Here is a 21,309-nt window from a genome sequence, read left to right as displayed (position 1 = left end):
GTTCAAGTAACATTTTATTTAATAATGCTAAATATATATAACTTGTTACAGTATATTGTTATAATTGTTCTATTATTATTGTGAATCTTACTGTTATTGTGAATCTAATTTATACATTAAGCTATCATAGGTATGTATATATGTATAGGAAAAAAACATAGTATATGTAGGATTCAGTACTATTTGTGGTTTTAGGCATCCACTGGGGGTCTTGGAACACATCGTACTCTGGTAAGAATAGACTTACTCATTGAGATAAGAACCCAAGAGAATAGGTTTGAGGTTTTCTTGGGGAGGAGATGGGTGAAGTAGGAACCAAGAGAAGAATTCAGGTGGGATTATTGAATTTAAGGTATCTGAATTTCCTATGTGTAGGTAGAAAAATTTAGTATACCCATGAATATATAGATCTCAACCTCAAGAGAAAGATGATAGCTGGAATTATAAATTAGGATCCATCAACATGTAAATGAACATATGATATGGTTGCTTAGAACAATGCCACAGTGCTTGGGAACAGTGTCTTTTACATAATAGATGCTTAATAAATATTTGTTGAATGAATGCGTGACTAGAAGCCATGGGAGTGGTTTTGAGTGAGAAGAGAGACAGGTTTGGGCCAGTTTCCCCAGGAAATGAAACAATTCAAGAACAGGCTGAGTAAGAAGGAGCAACCAGAGAGATTGGAGGAAAATCAGGAGGAAATGATAGCATGAACTCAAAGGGGAAAGAATATTTTAAGAAAAAACAAAAGGCCACCAGTGTTAGGAGATCAATAAGATGAGGACTAAAAGTGTTCCTTTGATATCACCTCAAGGAGATAGTTTACCTAGGGGGGAGAAAGATATCAGTGGTTTGGGAAGGGGTATTAAAAACCCAATTGCAGAGAGGAAATGAAGAAATAGAAACAGTGATGACAGTACTTCGTTTGTGGGAGAGAAGATGGTAGCTGAACAGGAAATAACGATCAAGGGATACGTACTGTGTCTTGTGTTTTAAATGGGTAGGTTTTGAACATGCCTGAATGCTCATTGTAGGAAGTCAACCAAGAGTAAGAAGATGAAGTTATGTAGAGAGAATGCACTGAAGTTTGTAAGTGATTTGCCTTGGGCAGGAGGGCCACCTTTCCTTTATGAGACAGGAAAGTTAAGTAAAGGTAGATAGCTTTGTAGGTATGTTTTGCTAGTTTAGTGTTAGAAAATTGAGGGAATTTTTGTCTTATGATTTTTTTTGTTTCTGTTAACTAAGAAGATAAAAATTTTAATAACTAAAATTTACATGCTTATTTAAAATTACTTACAATGCAGAAGTATAAAATGGAAATTTAAAGTTTCATTCTTTGCCCTTTAATCCAGTTCCTTGGAGATTAACTGCTGTTCAGTTTCTTATGTATCCTACAGGATTTCTTTCTAAGTACATGTAAACTATATCTATACAAAGAAGATTATGAAAGTATTTTAGATATTAAAAATTTTTGCTGGGATCATACTGTACATATTATTGTGCCACAGGCATTTTTAAACCTACTACAGTATTTGGCTCTCTGTCTAAAACTAGCATGTGTAACTCTACCTGTTTTTCTTTTCCGTAGCTTTACATTGTATTATAGTATGGTTCTACTGTAATTTAATAATTCAACTGGTCATGGACATTTGAGTTGACTCTAGTTTCTTGGTATTAAAAATAACCCTCAGTGGATGTCTTTATTAGGACAGTGGGGTAAGATCATAATCAGGGTTTGAATCTGTATATCACATGAGGTTAATATCATGTATAGTCAGATGTAATTTTCAGAAACACATATACCACCTTCATATAAATCTAGTATAGTGTTTCCTCCAACATTAGATCAGATTGTTATTTCTTTAGTTAGCACCAGATGAAGTTTTAGTGGATTCTGGACCTATATTATATGAAAAATGCATATCTCCAAAGAATAAAATTATCCTTGTTGTGAGATCCACATACAGTGAGAGCCCATATGAATGTAATGTGATGGACAAGATTCAGTTATCCAGTTTATTGCACACTGAGTCATTCCTTTATTGAATATAATGGTAGGTGGGATTGGGCTTTACTAATTTTTTTCCTAAGAATATAAAGTTTGTGTATGTGATACGACTCCCTTATACATTTTAGCACACTTTTAATGAATTTCTGTATTTATTTACAGATTTTTCAGAATGGGACTTAAAAATCAAATAAATTGCCACTAAATTTTATTTAAAATTTTGAATAGTGTAATTATCTTCCAATAATGGTGCGCCAACCCATACTTCTTCCAATTGTGGACATGACTTCTATTTCCTGTTTGAAGTAGAAGATCATCTGCTAAGGATAAGGAGGCAAGTAGCAGAAGGACCACTTAGTGTGGTTCAGGGTTCCAGTGAATTAGAAAACTACATATTTATAATGCTGTTAGTTGTGGCATTTTTCTCTACCAGTGCTCAGCAAAGCCCAGGTTTGAGTTTAGAGGAGGCCAGTAGATAGATTCACACAGGGTAGGAGTTTTGACATAGTAGTGATTGAAGTGATAGATTATGGAATCTAAGTAGGCTGGAGGAAAAAGAGAGGAGTTGAAATCATGGAACAAGTATGTAAAATGGGAATGAAGGTGCGAGAGAGCAGGAAGCCCAAGTTGAAGTATCCCTGTGTTTACTTGAAGAATGGGCAGCTCTTCTAAAAATATAAAGTCAATGTAACAAACTAATTTATGGGAATAAGATTAGTTTTTTACGGAAAAAGTAAGAAAGCGGAAGCTGTAAACCCAAAGACATTTCATTTTAATTTACTTCTTTAGTTGTAGGATCTGGTGATCTCTATATATATATACAATAAAGAAATAACATTTGGGGGAAAAAACAAGTATTATAAATTAAGGAGACATGGTTTTCTGTGCTTTTTTGGGAAGTATAGTACAAATAACATTTTTTTTCCTTAACCATTTGAGAGTAAATTGCTGTGAAGATTTTTCCATAAGCCCCATTGTTTTAGTGTATATTTTCTTTATTACCAAAGTATATCTAATCTTCAGACTCTTTTTAAGTTTGACCAGTTGTCCCAATAATATCCTTTATAACAAGAGGATTCACTTAAGAGTCATGCTAAGTATTTTAGGAAGTGGTGTTTTAAGACTTCAATATTCCATTCCTAATCAGACTTTCAGTTTATTCAGTTATATCTGTGTAAACCCCTACTTTTACACATCTATGTAAGTATGTGGTGTGTATATGTATACATATGTAAAATCATGTGTACACACGCACACATATGATCATGAGCTTATACTGATACTTCCAATGCCAGTCCAACACCACACAGTTCATTCTAGTTTTTTCCCTTTCCATTTTTGTAATTCTTCTATTATAGTGAAAACCTGACCATCATTGTCCTCAGTATATTATTTGACCAGTCTGCCTGTATATAAATGATCTCCCATTGCCACCTCCACCTACTTCTCACTCGGGTTCTGACACTCCTTGACACATTACCTCTTCCACATGGATGTCATCTTCACCCTGTCTGTGCTCCAGCACACCATGCCATCCTGCACTTCTTTGCTTTGCCCATGACCTCTGTGCTGGGCTCCTCACGCCTTTCATGGGTCTAACATTGCAATAGGCCCCCATTTCTTCTGCTCTTTCATGGACCTATGTATTTTTTTAACTTATTATTCCTTAATAATTTTTTTTTTCAATTACGGTTGACATTCAGTATTATATTTTAGATGTACCACATAGTGGTTAGACACTTATATAATTTATAAAGTGATCTCCCTGGTAAGTCTAGTACCTACCTGGCACCATACACAGTTTTTACAGTATTATGGACTGTATTCTCTACGCTATACTTTACATCCTTGTGATTGTTTTGTAACTGCCAGTTTGTACTTCTTAATTCCTTCACCTTTTTTCACCAGCACTCCCCCTAACCTTCCTTCCATCTGGCAACCATCAGTTTGTTCTTTGTATCTATGATTTTGTTTCTGTTTTTTGTTTGTTTGTTTTGTTTTGTTTTTTAGTACCACACATAAGTGAAATCATGTGGTATTTGTCTTTATATGAGTTATTTCACTTAGCATACTGTCCTCTGGGTCTATCCATATTGTTGCAAATGGTAATATTTCATTCTTATGGCTGAATAATATTCCATTATGTATATGTACCACCTCTTCTTTAGCTAATTGTCAATAGACACTTAGTTTGCTTCCATTCCTTGGCTATTGTAAATAATGCTGCAGTGAACATAGGGATGCATAAATCTTTTCAAATTAGTGTTTTGGATAAATACCCAGAAGTGAGATTGCTGGGTCATATGGTAGTTCTATTTTTAATTTTTTGAGGAACCTACATACTGTTTTGCATAGTGGCTACACCAGTTTGTAATACCACCAATAGTGCACAAAGGTTCCCTATTTTCTACATTCTTGCCAATTCTTAACCTCTTGTCTTTTTTATGACAGCCATTGTAACAGGTGTGAGGTGATATCTCAGTGTGGTTTTGACTCACATTGTCCTGATGATTAGTGAGTGATGTTTAACACCTTTTTATGTATCGGTCATTTGTATGTCATTCCTGAAAAAATGTCTATTCAGTTCCTCTGCCAATTTTTATTCGAATTGTTTTAATTTTTCCTATTGAGTGATATGAGTTCTTTAGACACTTTAGATATTCTTATCCGATATATAATTTGCAAATATTTTCTCTCATCCTGTAGAGTCCCTTTTCATTTTATTGATGGCATCAAATTACTGTATTGTATATTTGAAAGTTACTAAGAGGATCATTCTTAAAAGTTCTCATTACAAGAAAAATTATAACTGTATGGAGATATTAACTAAGCTTATTCTGGCAATAATTTCATAACATATACCTATGTTCAATCATTATGTTGTCAACTTTAAACTAATAAAAAGGTGCATGTCATTTGTATATCAAAAAACTGAGAAAAAAATAATGGTCAGTTGAGAATAGACTGAGCAATGAGCAGTGGGCTGTAAGAATTGGAGACGTAGTAATTGAAATTTGTGGAAAAGAGAAACAGTAATAGTACCAGTATCTGTAAATATTGTACTTCTCTGTAACATTGTACTCCCATAATGTATTTTGGTTAAAGTAAATCAATTTGATCATTTGTTAGGTAAAAGTAAGGTTTTTTTGGTGTCCTTTTTTTTAAAGCTAAAATGAGTTATGAGCTTTCTGTTTGTACTTAAATTGTCCTATATCTTTTTTATTGTCTTATGATTATTGATGGTTTTTTAGCACATACACATCACATGCACACATGCAGATGTCATTTTTATTGACTGTTCACTGAATAGCTTCTTTGAGTGTGATACCTTTCTTGTAGTTTAGCCTATATTCTAAACATCAGGTGAGGCTTTGATCTCATTCTTTGAGTTACATACAGTGGCAATTTCAGACATTGTTGCAGACACTGGTGGCAACTCAGCATAAGGGGAATTTTGCTGGGGGCTCTGGGAAAAATTTTTATCCTTACCAAAAAAAAAAAAACAAACCCCAGATACAATTTTGTTACTGCCTTTTCATTTGTTTTGGACACTGGTGTGGGAAGTGATACCTGAAGCTGAACCTTGTAACCAAGAGGTGGTGAGCATTAGGACCAAAACTAACGTGTGATAAATGAAGGAATACTAGAAAAGAGAGTCTGGTCACTTTAGAGATTCTTTAACGTTAAATATACACTTACCGTATGATCCAGCATCCTTACACCAATAAACAGTTTCATTCTAAGTTATAACAGAAGAGAGATTTAGAAGCCTGACAGCCTCTTGTCTTGACTATCAAAAAGGTTAAGTGTGTTTTGACTTAAAAATTTAAATATTTGTGTGCCGCATTTTTGATAATGCCAGTATATGAGAATCTGAAACAAACTGTAAATCAGTGATTTATTTTCACTGAACAAATTCATAGCTGTAATTCTTTAAGTATTTTTTTGATGATTTTATAATTGACTTAATATTTTTTAGACTTCTCAAAATACTATGGTATAAAGTAATTAATTTACTTTAGCCATTTCATTCATGATAGAAAACCATGCCTATATCTCTCACAAAGCATACATTGCTGCCTTACAGAGAGTAACTTTGGGCCAAATGAACTCTTGGTTTTGACCTATATCTTTTATATGTTTGCTTAGGGTGGTAGTTAACTAGAAGCATAAATTTCTCCCATTTCAATGTGATGGAATGCTATAAGATATCTTCTAGAGCAGTCTGTGAAGGAAAACTTTTCATTGACCACTGCTGAAAAAAGCCATATTCTTCAACTCTAATGTAAACCTAGCAGATTTGGCATCAGTGTCCTACTCACAACTTCCTGAATTGGATTTTATTGATTTTACTATAGGTAGTAATTTCTTAATTTGCTACAGAGCTCTTAAAATTTTCCAGTCAAAAAAGCTATGTGTATAAATTTGTTTTTATTCAGTAACCAAGTGGGGCTTTATTGATAGAGTGATGTCTTCTGGGAAGGGTAAAAACAATTTCTGAAATAAATTATAACTTTCAATTACAAAGAATATGTGGGGCATTATACTTTTAAAAATATTTTATCTTTTCTCTGTTTCAGAAATGCCTAAATTGACAGAAACTACTAGAATTAGACCTCTTAATGAACTTGCTGGTAGTCATCATAACATTGTTATGTAGTCGCCATAACATTAATTTGTTTAATAAATAAGTTTCAAGTGGTTGTCAGTAGTTCATTCACCTGAAAAATAAACATCTATTTATTGCATTTATATAATTTCCTTCCTCCTCCCCCCCTTTTTTTTACTATTAAATAAAGAAGTAACATAAAAATATAGTTTGTCTTTTACTGCTGTCCTTGGAAACCATTTGTTAAAAATAAGGTTAAAGTGTAACTTATTTACCTTGGGTATTTGACCTGGTTCTTTTTTTTTTTTTTTAAATAGTCTTTTATTTTTCAATTTATAGTTGACATAATATTATTTTAGTTTCAGGTATAAAACATAGTGATTAGACATAACTTACAAAGAGATCACCCCAGTGAGTCCAGTACCTATCTGACACCATCCATAGTTATTACAACATAGTCAGCACACTGCCGACTATGTTCCCTAATGCTATACTCTATATCCCCATGATTATTTTGTAGCTGCCTCTCCTCTTCATCTCTCCCCAAAATCACCCCCATCTGGCAACCATAAAAATTCTCTCTGTATCTTTGGGCTTGACCTTGTTTCTGTTTTGTTTGTTTGTTTATCCTGTTCTCTAGATTCCACATATAAGAAATCATATGGCATTTGTCTTTCTCTGCCTGACTTATTCTACTAAGCACAATAACCTCTAGGTCTAGCCATGTTGTTGCAGATGACAAGATATCTTTCTTTTGTATGGCTGAGCAATATTGTGTTGTATATATGTACCACCTCTTCTCTGTCTGTTCCTCCATTGATGGACACTCAGGTTGCGTCCATATTTGGCTATTGTAAATAATGCTGCAGTGAACCGATGGATGCACATGTTCCTTCAAAGTACTGTTTTAGGTTACTTCAGTAAATACCCAGAAGTGAGATTACTGAGTCCTTCTTTGTTTCTTGTTATAGCCTTTGTTTTAAAGGCTGTTGTTTCTGGTATAAGTATTGCTAGCTCAGCCATTTTTTAGCATTTCCATTTTCATTAATATCTTTTTTCATCCCTTTACTTTAAATCTGTATCTTCTGATACGAAGTAAGTCTCTTATAGGCAGCATACGTAAGGGTCTTGTTTTCTTATCCATTCAGCCACCCTATGTTATTTAATTGGAGCATTTACTCCATTTACATTGAGAGGAATTGTTGGTAGATATGTAGCTATTGCTATTTTATTATTCATATTTTTCTTTTTTTTTCTTCTTTGTCTTAAAGAAGTCCCTCTAACATTTCTTGAAATACTGGTTTGGTGGTGATGAACTCCTTTAGCTTTTTTTGTTTGGGAAGCTCTTTATCTGTCTTTTGATTCTAAATGATAGCTATGCTAGGTAGAGTAATCTTGGTTATAGGACCTTGCTTTTCATCACTTTGAGTATTTCATGCCAATCACTTCTGGCTTGCAAAGTTTCTGTTGAGAAATCAGCTGACAGTCTTATGGGAGCTCCCTTGTAGGCAACTAACTGCTTTTCTCTTGCTGCTTTTAAGATTCTCTCTTTGTCTTTAACGTTTGGCATTATAATTATGATGTGTTTTGGTGTGGGCCTGTTTGGGTTCATCTTGTTTGGGACTCTCTGTGCTTCCTGGGCTTGTATGTCTGTTTCCTTATCCAGGTTAGGGAAGTTTTCCATCATTATTTCTTCATAGAAGTTTTTAATCCCTTGCTCTTTCTTTTCTTCTGGTGCCCCAGTGATGAGAATGTTAGTATGCTTGATGTTGTCCCAGAGGCCCTTTAATCTATCTCATTTTTTGGATTCTTTTTTTCTTTTTGCAATTCCGATTGGGTGTTTTCTGTTACCTTATCTTCCAAATCGCTGATTCCATCTTCTGCATCTAATCTGTTGATTTCCACTAATATATTCTTTTAGTTATATTCTTCATATCTGACTAGTTCTTTTTACTATTTTCTATGTCCATTTTTATGTTTCCTATCTCTGTTGAAGTTCTCACTGTGATCATTGAGCATCCTTATAACTAGTGTTTCAGACTTTGCATCTTGTCTTCATTTTGTTTAGTTCTTTTTCTGGAGCTTTGTTTTTTCATTTGTGACATGTTTGTCTCTCTATTTTGTCTATCCCTCTCTGTTTGTTTCTATGTATTAGGTAGAGCTGTTATGTAGAGTGGTCCTATACAGTAGGTGTCGTATGGGGCCCAGTGATTCAGTAACCTGAGCTGAATGCTGTAGGTGTGTTTCTTGTGTGGATTGTGTGTGTCCTCCTACTGTAGTTGAGCCTTGGTTTCCATTTACACGTTAATGGGAGAGATTGACCCTCAGGTTGACTGGTTGTGAGAACTAGCTGTGAGTTGTTGTACAGAGGCTGACTTTACAGAACACAGTTCACGTTAGCAGGGCTCTGGTGCCTGCCCAGACTGCCCTTTGGATGTGTTGTTTACAGAGGAAGCTGAGTTATCTGAAGCTGGTGACTGGGTGTGGTGGCCCTGGGTCGTCCTGGGAAGGGCCCTGGTGGAAGCCAAGATCAACTGCTACCCTGCCTTGCCCAGGGCCACTTTGTATGAGCCACAAAGCAATCTGCAGGTAGTCGTCACCCACTCTGGGCTTAGAGGTTTCTGGGAGAGGACAAACCTCAAACCAAGGCCGGCTGCTACTAGTGCCTGGCTTGAGCTGCTCATTAAGAGGTATGGGGCTCACCAAGGCTAGGCTAGATACTGCTTGTTTGGGGTTTGTGAACCTTTGAAAGATTTTAAGAAAGTCCATAGCATGGGCCAAGATAGAGCATTTGTATGGAAAAGTCACTGAAAGGGATTTGGGTCTGCAGTTTGGGAGGGGTGGGGTTTCAGGGAGTCACCAAGGCAGGGCAAATGGTGTTAGTCAGGTTAGTGGAGACTCAGATATGGTTCCTGCCTGCATCTGCAAACTGGGTCAGGGGAGGGCTTAACAAAGGAACAGTGGCATCTACCTGCAGTTCTCTCTGGGAGAAAGCTACCCCTCCAGCTTCTTCCTTGAAGGCAGAAAATTTATTTCTTCTCCATATGTTCTGGCACCTTTGAGCTGCTGCCCTAGCACTGGAGCTCATAATGAGTGAGTGTGTCAGCGAGTAAGTCCACTGCAGGCCATTTAAGAGGAGCTTCTGGGACTCTAGCAGCCCTTTTTCTCCCTTAGCCACAATCTGCATTGGTTTTCACAGCCAGAATTATGGAGACTTCTGTTACTGGCACTGAAACCCTGGGCTGGGGAGCCTGATGTGGGGCTGGTTACCCTCGCTCCTTATGGTGGACCTCTGCAGCTGAGATATCCCTCCCAATTTTTAACTGCCACACGTGAGTGTGGGGCCAGCCCATTCAGCATCTCTGCCCCTCCTACCAGTCTTGATATGTGGCATCTTCTGTATGTCTGTAGTTATAGGACTTCTGTTCAGCTGTACTTCAGGAGATTCTCAACGATGATTGTTCTGTGGTTTATTTGTAATTTTGATGTGGTTGTGAGAGGAGGCAAGCACAGTGTTATCCTACTCCGCCATTGTGACTAGTGATCTTGACCTGGTTCTTGAGCTAACTTTTTCATACTAGTAACTGTAAACCATTTAATATCTTTGTGTAACTATAATACCTAATATCTTTGTGAAATGGAAATCCTAACTAGTCTAGGTCTTAACACTGTTGAATTTAAGTGCAGTATTATAGCTTCTTCCTAGGGGAATCCTAGGATTTCTTACAGTAAATTAAGGTTCTCTTTACTTTTATTATTTGTTGTAAAATATTTGGTTATGTCACTGGGAATCTGTTTTCTGTTAAGCAAGACTATCATAATTATTGAGTATATATTAAGTACCAATTATATGCAGGAAATTTAAGGAGATATGACAAAAACTCTAACTTCAAAGGTTGATAATCAAGTTGAGTATTAGAGTACATATTAATATAATCTGGCACATGGTAGATGGCACATGAGTGGTATAGATAGTGATGCTTCAAGTGTTAATGATGACTTGGTTATTAAAGGTTTCACAAAGGATGTGGCATGTAGAGCCTTAAATAAGACAGAAGAGTTAAGAGGCCATTCTAGGTATAAGGGCTAAGAATGATGTTACTTGTGTTTATGTAGAAGCTTTCTAAAACATGAATTTAGAAAGTTGAAGAGTTTGTAATTAGGAAGGAGAAAATGCTTTTGAGCAGTGGGTGGCGATAAATAAGATTTAAAATTTTTTAGTTGTTTAGTTAGTTTGCTTTCTTAAATGAGAAGCACCACATAAAGTGGTATTGAATATTATTCATCTTTTATAATTGTGGATTAAACTGCTAATGTCCCAAACATAGATTGGAAAATTGATATCTTAAATGTGAGTTTTGCCATGTTTGTGGGAGATACAATTATTGTTCTTGTCTACAAGCAAGTGTTAAATCATCCCTTTCTCCGATCAAACCTGCTTTCTACAGGATTCTAAACTTGCAAGTATTATATAGTTTTTTAATGCATACATGCAAGTGTACGTGAATAAGGAGAGCTGTGTGTGATTACTCCACCTAATGTTTTGTGAGTACTCATTATAAAAATAACCTCCATCTGTTAGAAAAGCAGAGTAAACACAAAAAATATGAAAAAGAATAGACAAGGTTTCCAAATCTTATAAATGAGGCTGTTAATGAGTGATAATTTATGAAAATTGAGAGTTAAATATTTAGTGTTGTCTAGGTAGGCCAAGACATACTTTTTCTGTCCCTTTTACTGTCCTCAAAAAAGCATACGGGAAGAAAGTATAGGCTGACAGTTTCTTACATGTAGGTATACTCCCTACTTGTTAAGATGGTATGATCTAAATAAAACATCTTAAATCATATTTCCATTTTATTACTAATATTGTTTGAGGAAGTTTGGGTAAACAACCAAGATAATTGGAGAATGTTAGATACAATTGGAAATATGAGAAAAAAGGAAGAGAAATATAAATTTATAATGTTGCTCATGCAGGAAATCCAGCAATTGCTGATCTCTTCTCATCACCCTGATTGTTTCCTTAACAGAATGTACATTCTGAATGTAGATGTATTGTTTTCCGAAGTCAGAGAAACGTATTTTGTTGATGATTAGTTTTGTGGAAGCCTAAAGTCATTATGCAGTTTTAATAATGCAAAGAAAATGGACAGAAATGATGAAAATGAACAGTTTATTTCAACTACTATAAGGAAGTCAACATTATATTCTTGAATCATTTCCCCATTTGTACAGTCACCTCACAGATTTGTGCCTATTCCAGTACTAGGGAATTGAAGGTGCCCATAAGACCCCAGCAGTCTAGATATTTTTGTTTTATAGTATACATGCAACAGTTACCTAGCAGTTGTTCTAATTCTCTTCATCCTTAAAATTTTAAAGAAAATATTTAATGGAAGCGAAACATAAGTATTTGTTTAGTATGTGATTGGTGATGAAAGAATATTTTTCTTTAAGGATACTCACCTGGATTATCAAAAATAGCATTGAAATTATCTCATTGTAAATTTTTGTCTTGGATTCATCCCTGAATTGTAGGGATGAGTTTTTAAGACTACGTGTTTCTCGACTTTATTTTCACCCTTGGGTTGCACGCAGGATCTGCTTCAGGTACTCTGTATACTTAGTCTGCAGTGGAAACTAGACCAAAAGTTGAGCTTTCCAAAGCTTTAGTTTAGGACTGCTTAGTACCTTTAGGGTTTTGGAAAGTCCTTCATAGACATAGCCTGTGTCAATGGAATGCCTTGGAATGCATGATTGCTGTCAGTGCTTGATAAAAGGTGGGGATGGAGGAGAGGGAGGTTGAGTAGCCTCATTTCTGCTAGGTTCTGTCCAAATTAAAAGGAAGAACTATTAATCGTCCTCAGTTTATTTAGCTAGGCTTAACCCCCCACCATATCTTTTTCTTAGCTTGAAAAAGCCAACAAATACCTTTCTTTGGGTGATATGTGTTGTACTAGTAGAGAGCATTTTGTATTAAAAGTTTGTATGTTCCCTTAGCTGCCATGGTCTGTAGCCTATTGAGCTTATGTTACCAGCCGAATAACTAGTCCAGATGGCTAAACTGTTGGAGAATATAAAACCAAAACCTATTTCAGGCAGCTACCTACTTTACTGATTTTTGGATATGATCCATTCTAATTAGTAGCGACTTGCTCAATTTGTTTTAAAATTTAATTTTTAACTGTATTTTTTTTTTTGTTTAACCTAGGTTACAAAATATCCTCCTATGCTTGAGACCTACAGACTACAACATGTCCTACAAGAACTAATCAATGGTTTTTCATCTCCTGGAGATACATTAGAAACAAATATGGTGCCAAAAGATCTTCTTATCTTTCTCTGACTACGGTTTATTTGGACATACTTTTGTATTGAAGCGAGGTGTACAGACTGAAGCTATTCACTGTGGAGAGACTCTGTCGTGTAGGATCATGGACCATCCTAGTAGGGAGAAGGATGAAAGACAACGGACGACTAAACCCATGGCACAGAGGAGTACACACTGTTCTCGACCGTCTGGCTCCTCTACATCTGGGGTTCTTATGGTGGGACCCAACTTCAGGGTCGGCAAGAAGATAGGGTGTGGGAACTTCGGAGAGCTCAGATTAGGTAAGAACTTGGTTATATCAGTGGCTTTCACTAACGACAGCAGCAGCTATAATGAGCTGTGGTGTGTTTCAAGACAAGTGGTTTATAGTTTTATGGGAAATTCTCTTAAAGAAGATCTGTTGTAAGAATTAAAGAAAATGTGAATGGGACTGTAGTCCTCAGTTATAATTGTTGTCCAAGGTTTATATCTCTGTGTGATAGGCTCTAAATTTTCCACCAGTTCTAAGATTTTATGATGTAGGGAGATTCACATACAGATATCAATAAAACGAAGATTTAATTTAGATGGTCTTTTTTTTTAACAGACTCCCTGGTACTCTAGATGCTGTTGGTCCTTGAATCACACTTTGAGAAAGGAGTTAGGCCTTGTTTTAGTTTAAACTCTGCTCTGATAAGAGAGGACTACATCCTTACTCGGTAATACCCAGATTGAGTCTACAAAGATATACATCCTCTTTGAAGAGGCTTTCCAACTGATAACTATGTTTGCATTTCTTCTTAGAAGTCCCAGCATGGGGATTGAGCTAGAACTTGAGAAATTGTGCAATTTCATTTCCTAACCAAGGAAATAGGATTTTTTAATTTAAAATATAAATTTATGAGTGAGATGATGAATAATGACAAAATTGACCAGTTTGAAGATGTGAAATTGGGAAGAAGGTGCATTGGGTATTTATATATTGGATATTTCTAAACCTTTTTATGGCCCTCCCTAGGTGAATGGGGAAGAGAAAATGAAAGATTTTCTAAATGTGTGAAGCCGGACATCAGTTTAGAGAATGTGAAGAGGTTCCCTTTTAGGGAACAGGTTCCCTTTTTTTTTTTTCTAGACATTTTTTGAGGCTATGAATTACTATGAAGGCCCATTGTAGGAGACTTTGGCCTTTGGGAGCAAATGATGATTGCTTATAGGAGTATAAGATAATTACTTGCTTGTTACCTCTGCTACTTCTGATGATTTTGCAAAAGAAAATAGAAAAGGTCTTGTTTTTGATATCTCATAAAGAGAGGCAGGGAAACATCACTACACTAGCCAGAATTGAATTTGGGGATTCTAGGCTGGCAGCTTAGAATTTTAAGACTTGGCTATGATAATAAAAGGCTCTGCATATTTAGTGATGTGTTCATGTTCAGGCTAGCAAAGCCAGCAGATACTACTGAGCATAGAGGTAAGGTGTATAACTTCATACTGCTTGAGTTCCTAGCAACTACTGAATTGCTTTAGCAGCTAGTTTGGTAAATATTTATGTATTTAATGGATTAACTTTAACATCACAGTAGTACTTGAAATTAATTAGATTAGACATAAACATCCACAGAATTACTGCTGAGAGGCAGTTTATAATGCATATAAATTCATGTATTCTCAAAACATCATTAAATTGTTTAAATTGAAGAAGAAACTTGGTCGATGAAAACTGAAAATCTATTTTATTTAAGTGTAGATTTGCATTATGTGATCTTTAAGTTTACATAGGAATGGAAACAGTTAAAAGGATAAATTTATAGCCGATGCAGAGTGTTGTGTTCTGTTTCTTCTCATGAATCTAAGATAATTTTGTTCTTATTTTGACTTTCCTTATAGTCAGTAGACAAAACTTGTCTTTCTTTACAAGTAGTTTTATTCTCGTGTGCTTATCAGGTTTTCATTAACCCTGGGCCAATATTGTTATAGCACTGTATCTAGAAATACTATCAACAGAAACCAGGAAAGGTACTTTCAGAATCATTTGACATCTTTCTAACAAGAGGGTATGCTGTGTACCCCATTCCTGTGTCCTTTTGCTCTGGTATTCATAAGTAGAAGATTGTGCAGACAATGGAAGATGTAAACTAGGAAATTCTAAACTCAAGGCAGATGTAGATTGGCCTCCACCAAGGCTATGGCCTGCAGGGTTGTTCTTTCTTCTCCACACTCATTTCTTTCTCTAGCCACACTGTTCTGTCCCTCAAGCAGCCAAATGCATTTTTACTTCAGACCTTTATTCTCTGCCTGCAGAATTTTTTCTTCCAAATTTTGCTTAGCTGTTTGCTTCTCGTTCTTTAGGCCTCAGTCACCTTTATATTACAATCTCAGAGAAACCTTCTGTGACAGCCCCTACCTTCATTTATAAATAGCACATTTCTCACCTAGCCACATTCTATCCCATGAAACTACTTTATTTTATTCATTGTATTATCACTATCTGAAATGATTTTATATATTTGTTTACCTGTTAATTGTCTCTCCTTACTTGAATATAAGCCCATTGAAGGTTAGGGATTCTATTTGTATTATTTACTGTTATTATTTATAGGACAGATGGATAGCCAGATGAATAGGAAAAGGGGAGGCAAAAACCATGGGTTCCTTTGGCCTCCTGGTATGTGGGGGTGACGGGTAGGTAGTAGCCTTAATGTTTAGGTAGACCCCTGGATTCTAGACAGAGAACTAAAAAAGTAATTTAACGTTCAGTACATTTTGGTTCTCTGCAAATCTGTTTCCACCCCATCATCCACTTAAAAAAGTAGTTCTTAAATATTTACTATCTGGACAGACTTTGGGAAGGATACAAAGAATAACAAGATGTAGTTTTTGTCCTTAGGAATCTCATAATCTGGTGTTAGAAAAACAAATTATAATGCAAATTGATAAGTATTGTAATAGATTGTGTAAAAACTACATTGGCAGAGAAGATTAATGAAAGTTTCAGAAGGAGATATTATTTGATTGAGAGTAGGATGGGGCTTCTTCCACTGGCGGGCATAAGGAAGAAGGACTCTCCAGCAGCTGGATACACAAACACTAGATGTTGTGGAAGTGTTTAGCATATCATCAGAACAGCAACTAGTTACTTATCCAGGGCTGGGTTAGGGTGTGTCAAGTGAAAGAAAGTAATAGAGATGGCTATTAGGTTGGGACAAGATTGTGAAGTGTTTGCATGGTATTAAAGCATTTGGACTTTATACTATAGGCAGTGGAGTAGAATCATCAAGAGTTTTACAACAGAAAAGTGACATGATCTGGTTTGTAATCTAGAAAGATAATTCAGGTAGTTTTAAGATTAGATCAGATAGGAAAGAGATTGACGTACTGTGAATTTTGCTCTAATTATAGTACTCATCACATTATATTATCTTCTTCCTCCATCTCTCTACCTTCAGACATGTTTGGTGGTAGTACTTTGCTTTATTAATCATCATATTCTCAACTCTTTTTATTATGGATGACATATGATGGGTAATTAAGAATGTTTGACTTTATAGTCCAGGTCAGAAATGATCTAGCCTGCCTTAGCTCTTGGCTCTGAAAACCGCAGTGAGATCGAGAGGAAGGGATGAACTAGGGAGAAATGTCAGAAGTGGGCTATAGGCAGGATTTGAGGGGAAAGTGTCAAAAATGACTGAGTTTGCCAGCTTGTGGAGACCAAGTGAATGAGGAAACCTTTAATGAAGAAGGAAATACAAGACTGGAGTAGCAGTGGGGAGGACAGGTAGATAGAGTTCGTGAATATCATGACTTTGAGAGGAGTGTGCAGCACATATGCAGAAATATGGATCTGAGACTTAGAAAAGTTTAGGCTTGAGATAGGGATTAAGAATTCATCATCATGTAGGTGTTAATGAACACAGTCAGATGATGAGATGATGCTTTGTGGAACTTGTATGACTGGAGGATTGTACATTTAAGGGATATTAGAAAAGGAAGAGCCTTAAAGAGTACAGAGGTTGAAAAGTCAAAAAAGAAGAGGTTCTAGACATTTGAGGTATTAGCAAAGTCTTGTGCCCTAAGGTTAAGCAGGAGAGAACTAATTAATTATTGCCTTTAGAAATAAACATCTATTTATTTCTGAGATATTTCTTTTTTCTTCTCCCTTTTGTTTGTATTTTAAATGACTATATGTATTTTGTAATCAGAAAAAAAGCGATAAACAAGAAGCAAAAATAATTTTTATAGGACCATTTTTTAAAAGAAAATGACATGCTTATCACCAGATTTTTTAAAAAATTCCACTTTAGAAGTATCTCCAAAGATAACCACTAATTTAATCTTCCAGAAATTAAAAATGTGTATCAGGTTATATTTTAGAAATGCAATCAAATTGTACATGCACTTTTTATTTCTACTTACAGATTATTCATTTTTTAATATCTGTAGTTATTCAGTACTTTATTTAGTCTTTATATATGCATATATGAATTATCTGTTTTTTACTATTATAAATAATACTGTGCTGAATGAACATCATTATAGACACTTGGAGTACATCCTTGTAGTCCAAATTTGATTGATTATTTTATTTTTTTAGAATAAATCTTGAAAGTATACTTTCTGAGTCAAAGGATATACATATTTGCAATTTTGTTACACATTGACAGTTTTCCCTCCAGAAAGATGGTTTTTATTTACCTTGCGTGTATGTGGGATGGGGGTTGTTTCCCTTACCCCTTCAAATACCTTAAACATTGTGGAGAGTCTTCACCTGTGCTGATCCGATAGGGGAAAATGGTATCTTGTTAAATGTGTTTGTATTCATGGGTGAAGGTAAACATCTTTACACATTTACATTTCTTCTTTTGAGTTGCTTCTTTGTGGCCTTTGTCTGCTTTTTAATAGACAGATTATTTCTATGGAGTCTTACCTGTGTATATTGCTTCAACAGAAAGGGATTTTGAATGTTTGAGAAAGGAAGATTGATGAAGGATGATCATGGATTAAAGGTAGGAGAATGCACTGGAGTGGAAACAGATCTGCAGGTTGTTTTTCATTGATTGAAAAACATGAAGAATACTCTGAGGATTTTTTTTTTTTTTTTAAGTTTTGAGTCTTTACTGAATCAAACCTGGAAAGAATCATGTAAACATTAAGATGCAAATGATTCTATTCCTCCAGAATTCAGAAAATGTATATCCCAAGTCCACAAATAACAGCTTGTTTTCCTGCTTAGCTGGAAGAATAAGTAAATAGATGATATCTCTGTCACATCTCATAGATATGTAGGTATGTTTAAAAATCTTAATATTACCATTGTGAAATAAGATATTGCTAGAGAATGTTTTTAATTACAGACAGGAAAATGGAGGCACAAAAATAATTGACCTTTTTTGCTCTTTTCTGTATTTGGTATCTGGTGAAATATGTAAAATTACATTAGCATTGAAGGATATTTCTGACAAAGGTAAATTGGCTAAGGGTAGCAGCTTGTCTTGTGACACATTACTCCCTGGCTTCTAAAATAAGACACTTATTTTTATGACTAACATAAAGTATATATAATGACTTCTCTGCATATATTTTTTTCTTTACCTGAATTACCTATCACTAGTGAACTTAGATTGGAATTTATAACTTTAGCTTCTACCAGCCAGTTTTTGGCAGTCGTGATCATTAGCAGTTTACAGAATGCGTATGATCTAAAGCAGTTGGTTTCATATTGTGTCACACAGAGACTTGGAGCACCTATTTCCCACTGCCAGAAAATAGGAAAGGAAAAGTGAGCAGTAGGCAGGACTCTCTATTACCTACATACTGAGTTTTCAATAGATTTTATTGAATGATACAGTTCTGCTGTGGAAAAATTTTTTGAAAGTCATTCAATTGAAAGGATATAGGCTTACAATAAAACAGGAAATTTAGTAGTGTTCACTAGTTGAATGTATAGTCATTGTAAAATCAAATGTTACTTTATAGTTTCTTAGGAAATTTTAGCATTTTGAACAAATGGAACTGTATATATCAGCCAAAACCCAAGCCAACCAATGAAACAGAAAAACTGATATATTGTGCTTTTATAACATTGTTAAGATTTTTTTATGAATTTACAAATTTTAGAGTCTGTGGATGGAACAAACTAAAACAAATTTTAGAAGTCATGTCATTTCATTACTCTCTTCCCCTAGTGGTTAAATGTTAACAGTCCTAGAGTCAGATTGCCTATCTAAGTTTCATTTTTTTCCTCTGTCAGACTAGAAGGGTAATAATATCTACCTTACAGATTTGTTGTGAAGATATAATTCAGATAATGTCTACAGTCTCCTAAGATAGTGGTTGGTACATAGTGAGCTCATGGTTTATATACATAATATAAACCATTGTTTGAAATTAATTTTAATTTTTCCCAACTTAATATAAAAAAAAATTCAAGATTTTAAGAAGAGTAAAAAGAATAGGATGGTTAAAGCCATGATATATTATCACCTAGTTAATGTTGTGTCCCATGTGCTTTATCTCTTTAGGTATATGAATGTGTGTACATTTGTGTATAAACCTGGCAAAATATATCCCCCACTCCCAGCAGTAAAGGTTGTTTGTATGTTCCCACTTTATAGATGTGTAACAAATTACATTACTGATTTTGTTTCAAAATCAGGGTGTGGTATAGAGGGGTTCAATTTAAAATTATTACTTTAGAAATAATGCATTTTAACTTTTTTGGAAAAACCAGGAATGTATATATGATTCTTATTTCTAGTAGCGTCGCAGTTTGAAATTCTTTTGGAATGGCACCCAGTTGGTTCTAACTCAAGCACAGTATATTGGCTAAACAACTTTAACAGATCTTTCTGTCAATAGCATAATCCATCAAAAAGATGAAAGGAGTAAATAGTTTTAACCACATTTACGGAGGCACAGTCTACATCATGTTAATATGTTTGGAAGTATCACAGATATGATATTTGTAGGGTTATGCATTGAGATCTTAACTAGTTAATGAGGATTTAACTGTAAAATTTTCAGGATTTCTAAGCCAATTTGGAATTGTTAAGGAGGATTACAAAACTAGGGTGATTATGGATTTGCTTATGAAGAGAGTTCAGGATCAGTATTTCCATGATGTCATCATGCATTCTGAAGAGAAAATGGTCTAAACTTTTGGTCATAACTTTTCCATGAAAGGTAAAGCTCTTATCAAAGGAAGTAGAGCTCACTGCCAAGCAGAGTAGACTCTCAAAGAGTAGATCTTACTCATTTGGGATTACTAGGGTAAGAAAATGCTATACATATTTTTTATAATATAATTTAAATGAAAATACCCATGTAATATAGATTTTAAAGTCCTGATTCCTGCAAGCAAGCATTTCAAGTCTTTAAATGTCTCTTAGATACCTCCTTTTTTCTAGACATTACTATTTTTTTCAATATTCAATATTATTTCTTGATTTTTCTCATACATACCATCCCCAATTACATACAGATGCTCTTCAGCTTATGATGAGGTTATGTGTCAATAAATCCATTCCCATTTTAAGTTGAAAATGCAGTTAATTCACCTAACCTACTGAACATCAGTGTAGCCTAACTTACCTGAAATGTGCTAAGAACACTTAAACATTGGCCTGCAGTTGGGCAAAATCATCTGACACAATAAATATACTATAGAGTATTGGTTGTTTACCTTTGTGATCATGTGGCGGACTAGGAGCTGCTGCTCATTGCTGTTGCCCAGCATCACAAGACTATTGCACTACATATTGCTAGCCTGGAAAAAGATCAAAATTCAAAGTATAGTTGAATGCTTATCGCTTTACTGAATGCTTATCGCTTTTGCACCATTGTAAAGTTGAAAAATCGAAAGGCAAACCATTTTAAATCAGGGGCCATCTGTACAAACACTCCCTAAATTCTCCCAAAATACTTATGTCATACTTTTTGGTTAATCCATTTTTCTGCATGTACAATATAATGATTGTTGAAATATTGTTCACACCTGAGCTATGAAAGCATTATTACTGTGTTTCCTTTCTAGTACATTCCTATCCCTCCTTCCCTCAGAAATAAAAATTACTGATACTTGAGTTTTAAAAAGTTTTCTTAGTTACTGCATATCCTTTATTAATTCTTCCTCTCAAGTTTACAACAGAATTGTGTTTTCTGTCTATATCATTAGGTAATCTTAGCATTTAGATTCTTCCTCTGAAGTATGTCAGCTTTCTCAGGTCTGCTGTTTCTTCACCTATTTTATTTGTCCTTTTTGTTTCTTTCGTCATTTCAATGTGAATTTGCCTATGTTTTTATCTGCCATGTTAAATGTCTCTAATGTATTATATATTTTTATTCAGCAAGGCATTTATTTGACAGACATTTGTGATATTC

At 35.0% G+C, this 21,309-nt stretch overlaps 1 protein-coding gene across 8 annotated transcripts in view; it reads left to right on the top strand.

The window, feature by feature from the left end:
* The window catches only part of CSNK1G1 (casein kinase 1 gamma 1), a 147,645-nt gene that overhangs the window by 38,963 nt on the left and 87,373 nt on the right, over window positions 1-21,309 (top strand). For all 8 annotated transcript variants that reach the window (XR_004950020.1, XM_016141087.2, XM_016141084.2 and 5 more), the window contains one exon: window positions 12,835-13,235. Coding sequence is in view for 7 of the 8 variants with exons in the window: in XM_016141087.2 (XP_015996573.1) it covers window positions 13,058-13,235 (178 nt within the window). In the remaining variant the exon portion in view is untranslated. The remainder of the gene's footprint in view (window positions 1-12,834; window positions 13,236-21,309) is intronic.

This window comes from Rousettus aegyptiacus, unplaced genomic scaffold, assembly GCF_014176215.1.
Source record: "Rousettus aegyptiacus isolate mRouAeg1 unplaced genomic scaffold, mRouAeg1.p scaffold_m13_p_3, whole genome shotgun sequence".
Taxonomy (NCBI): domain Eukaryota; kingdom Metazoa; phylum Chordata; class Mammalia; order Chiroptera; family Pteropodidae; genus Rousettus; species Rousettus aegyptiacus.
This window is presented reverse-complemented; position numbering and strand designations above follow the sequence as displayed.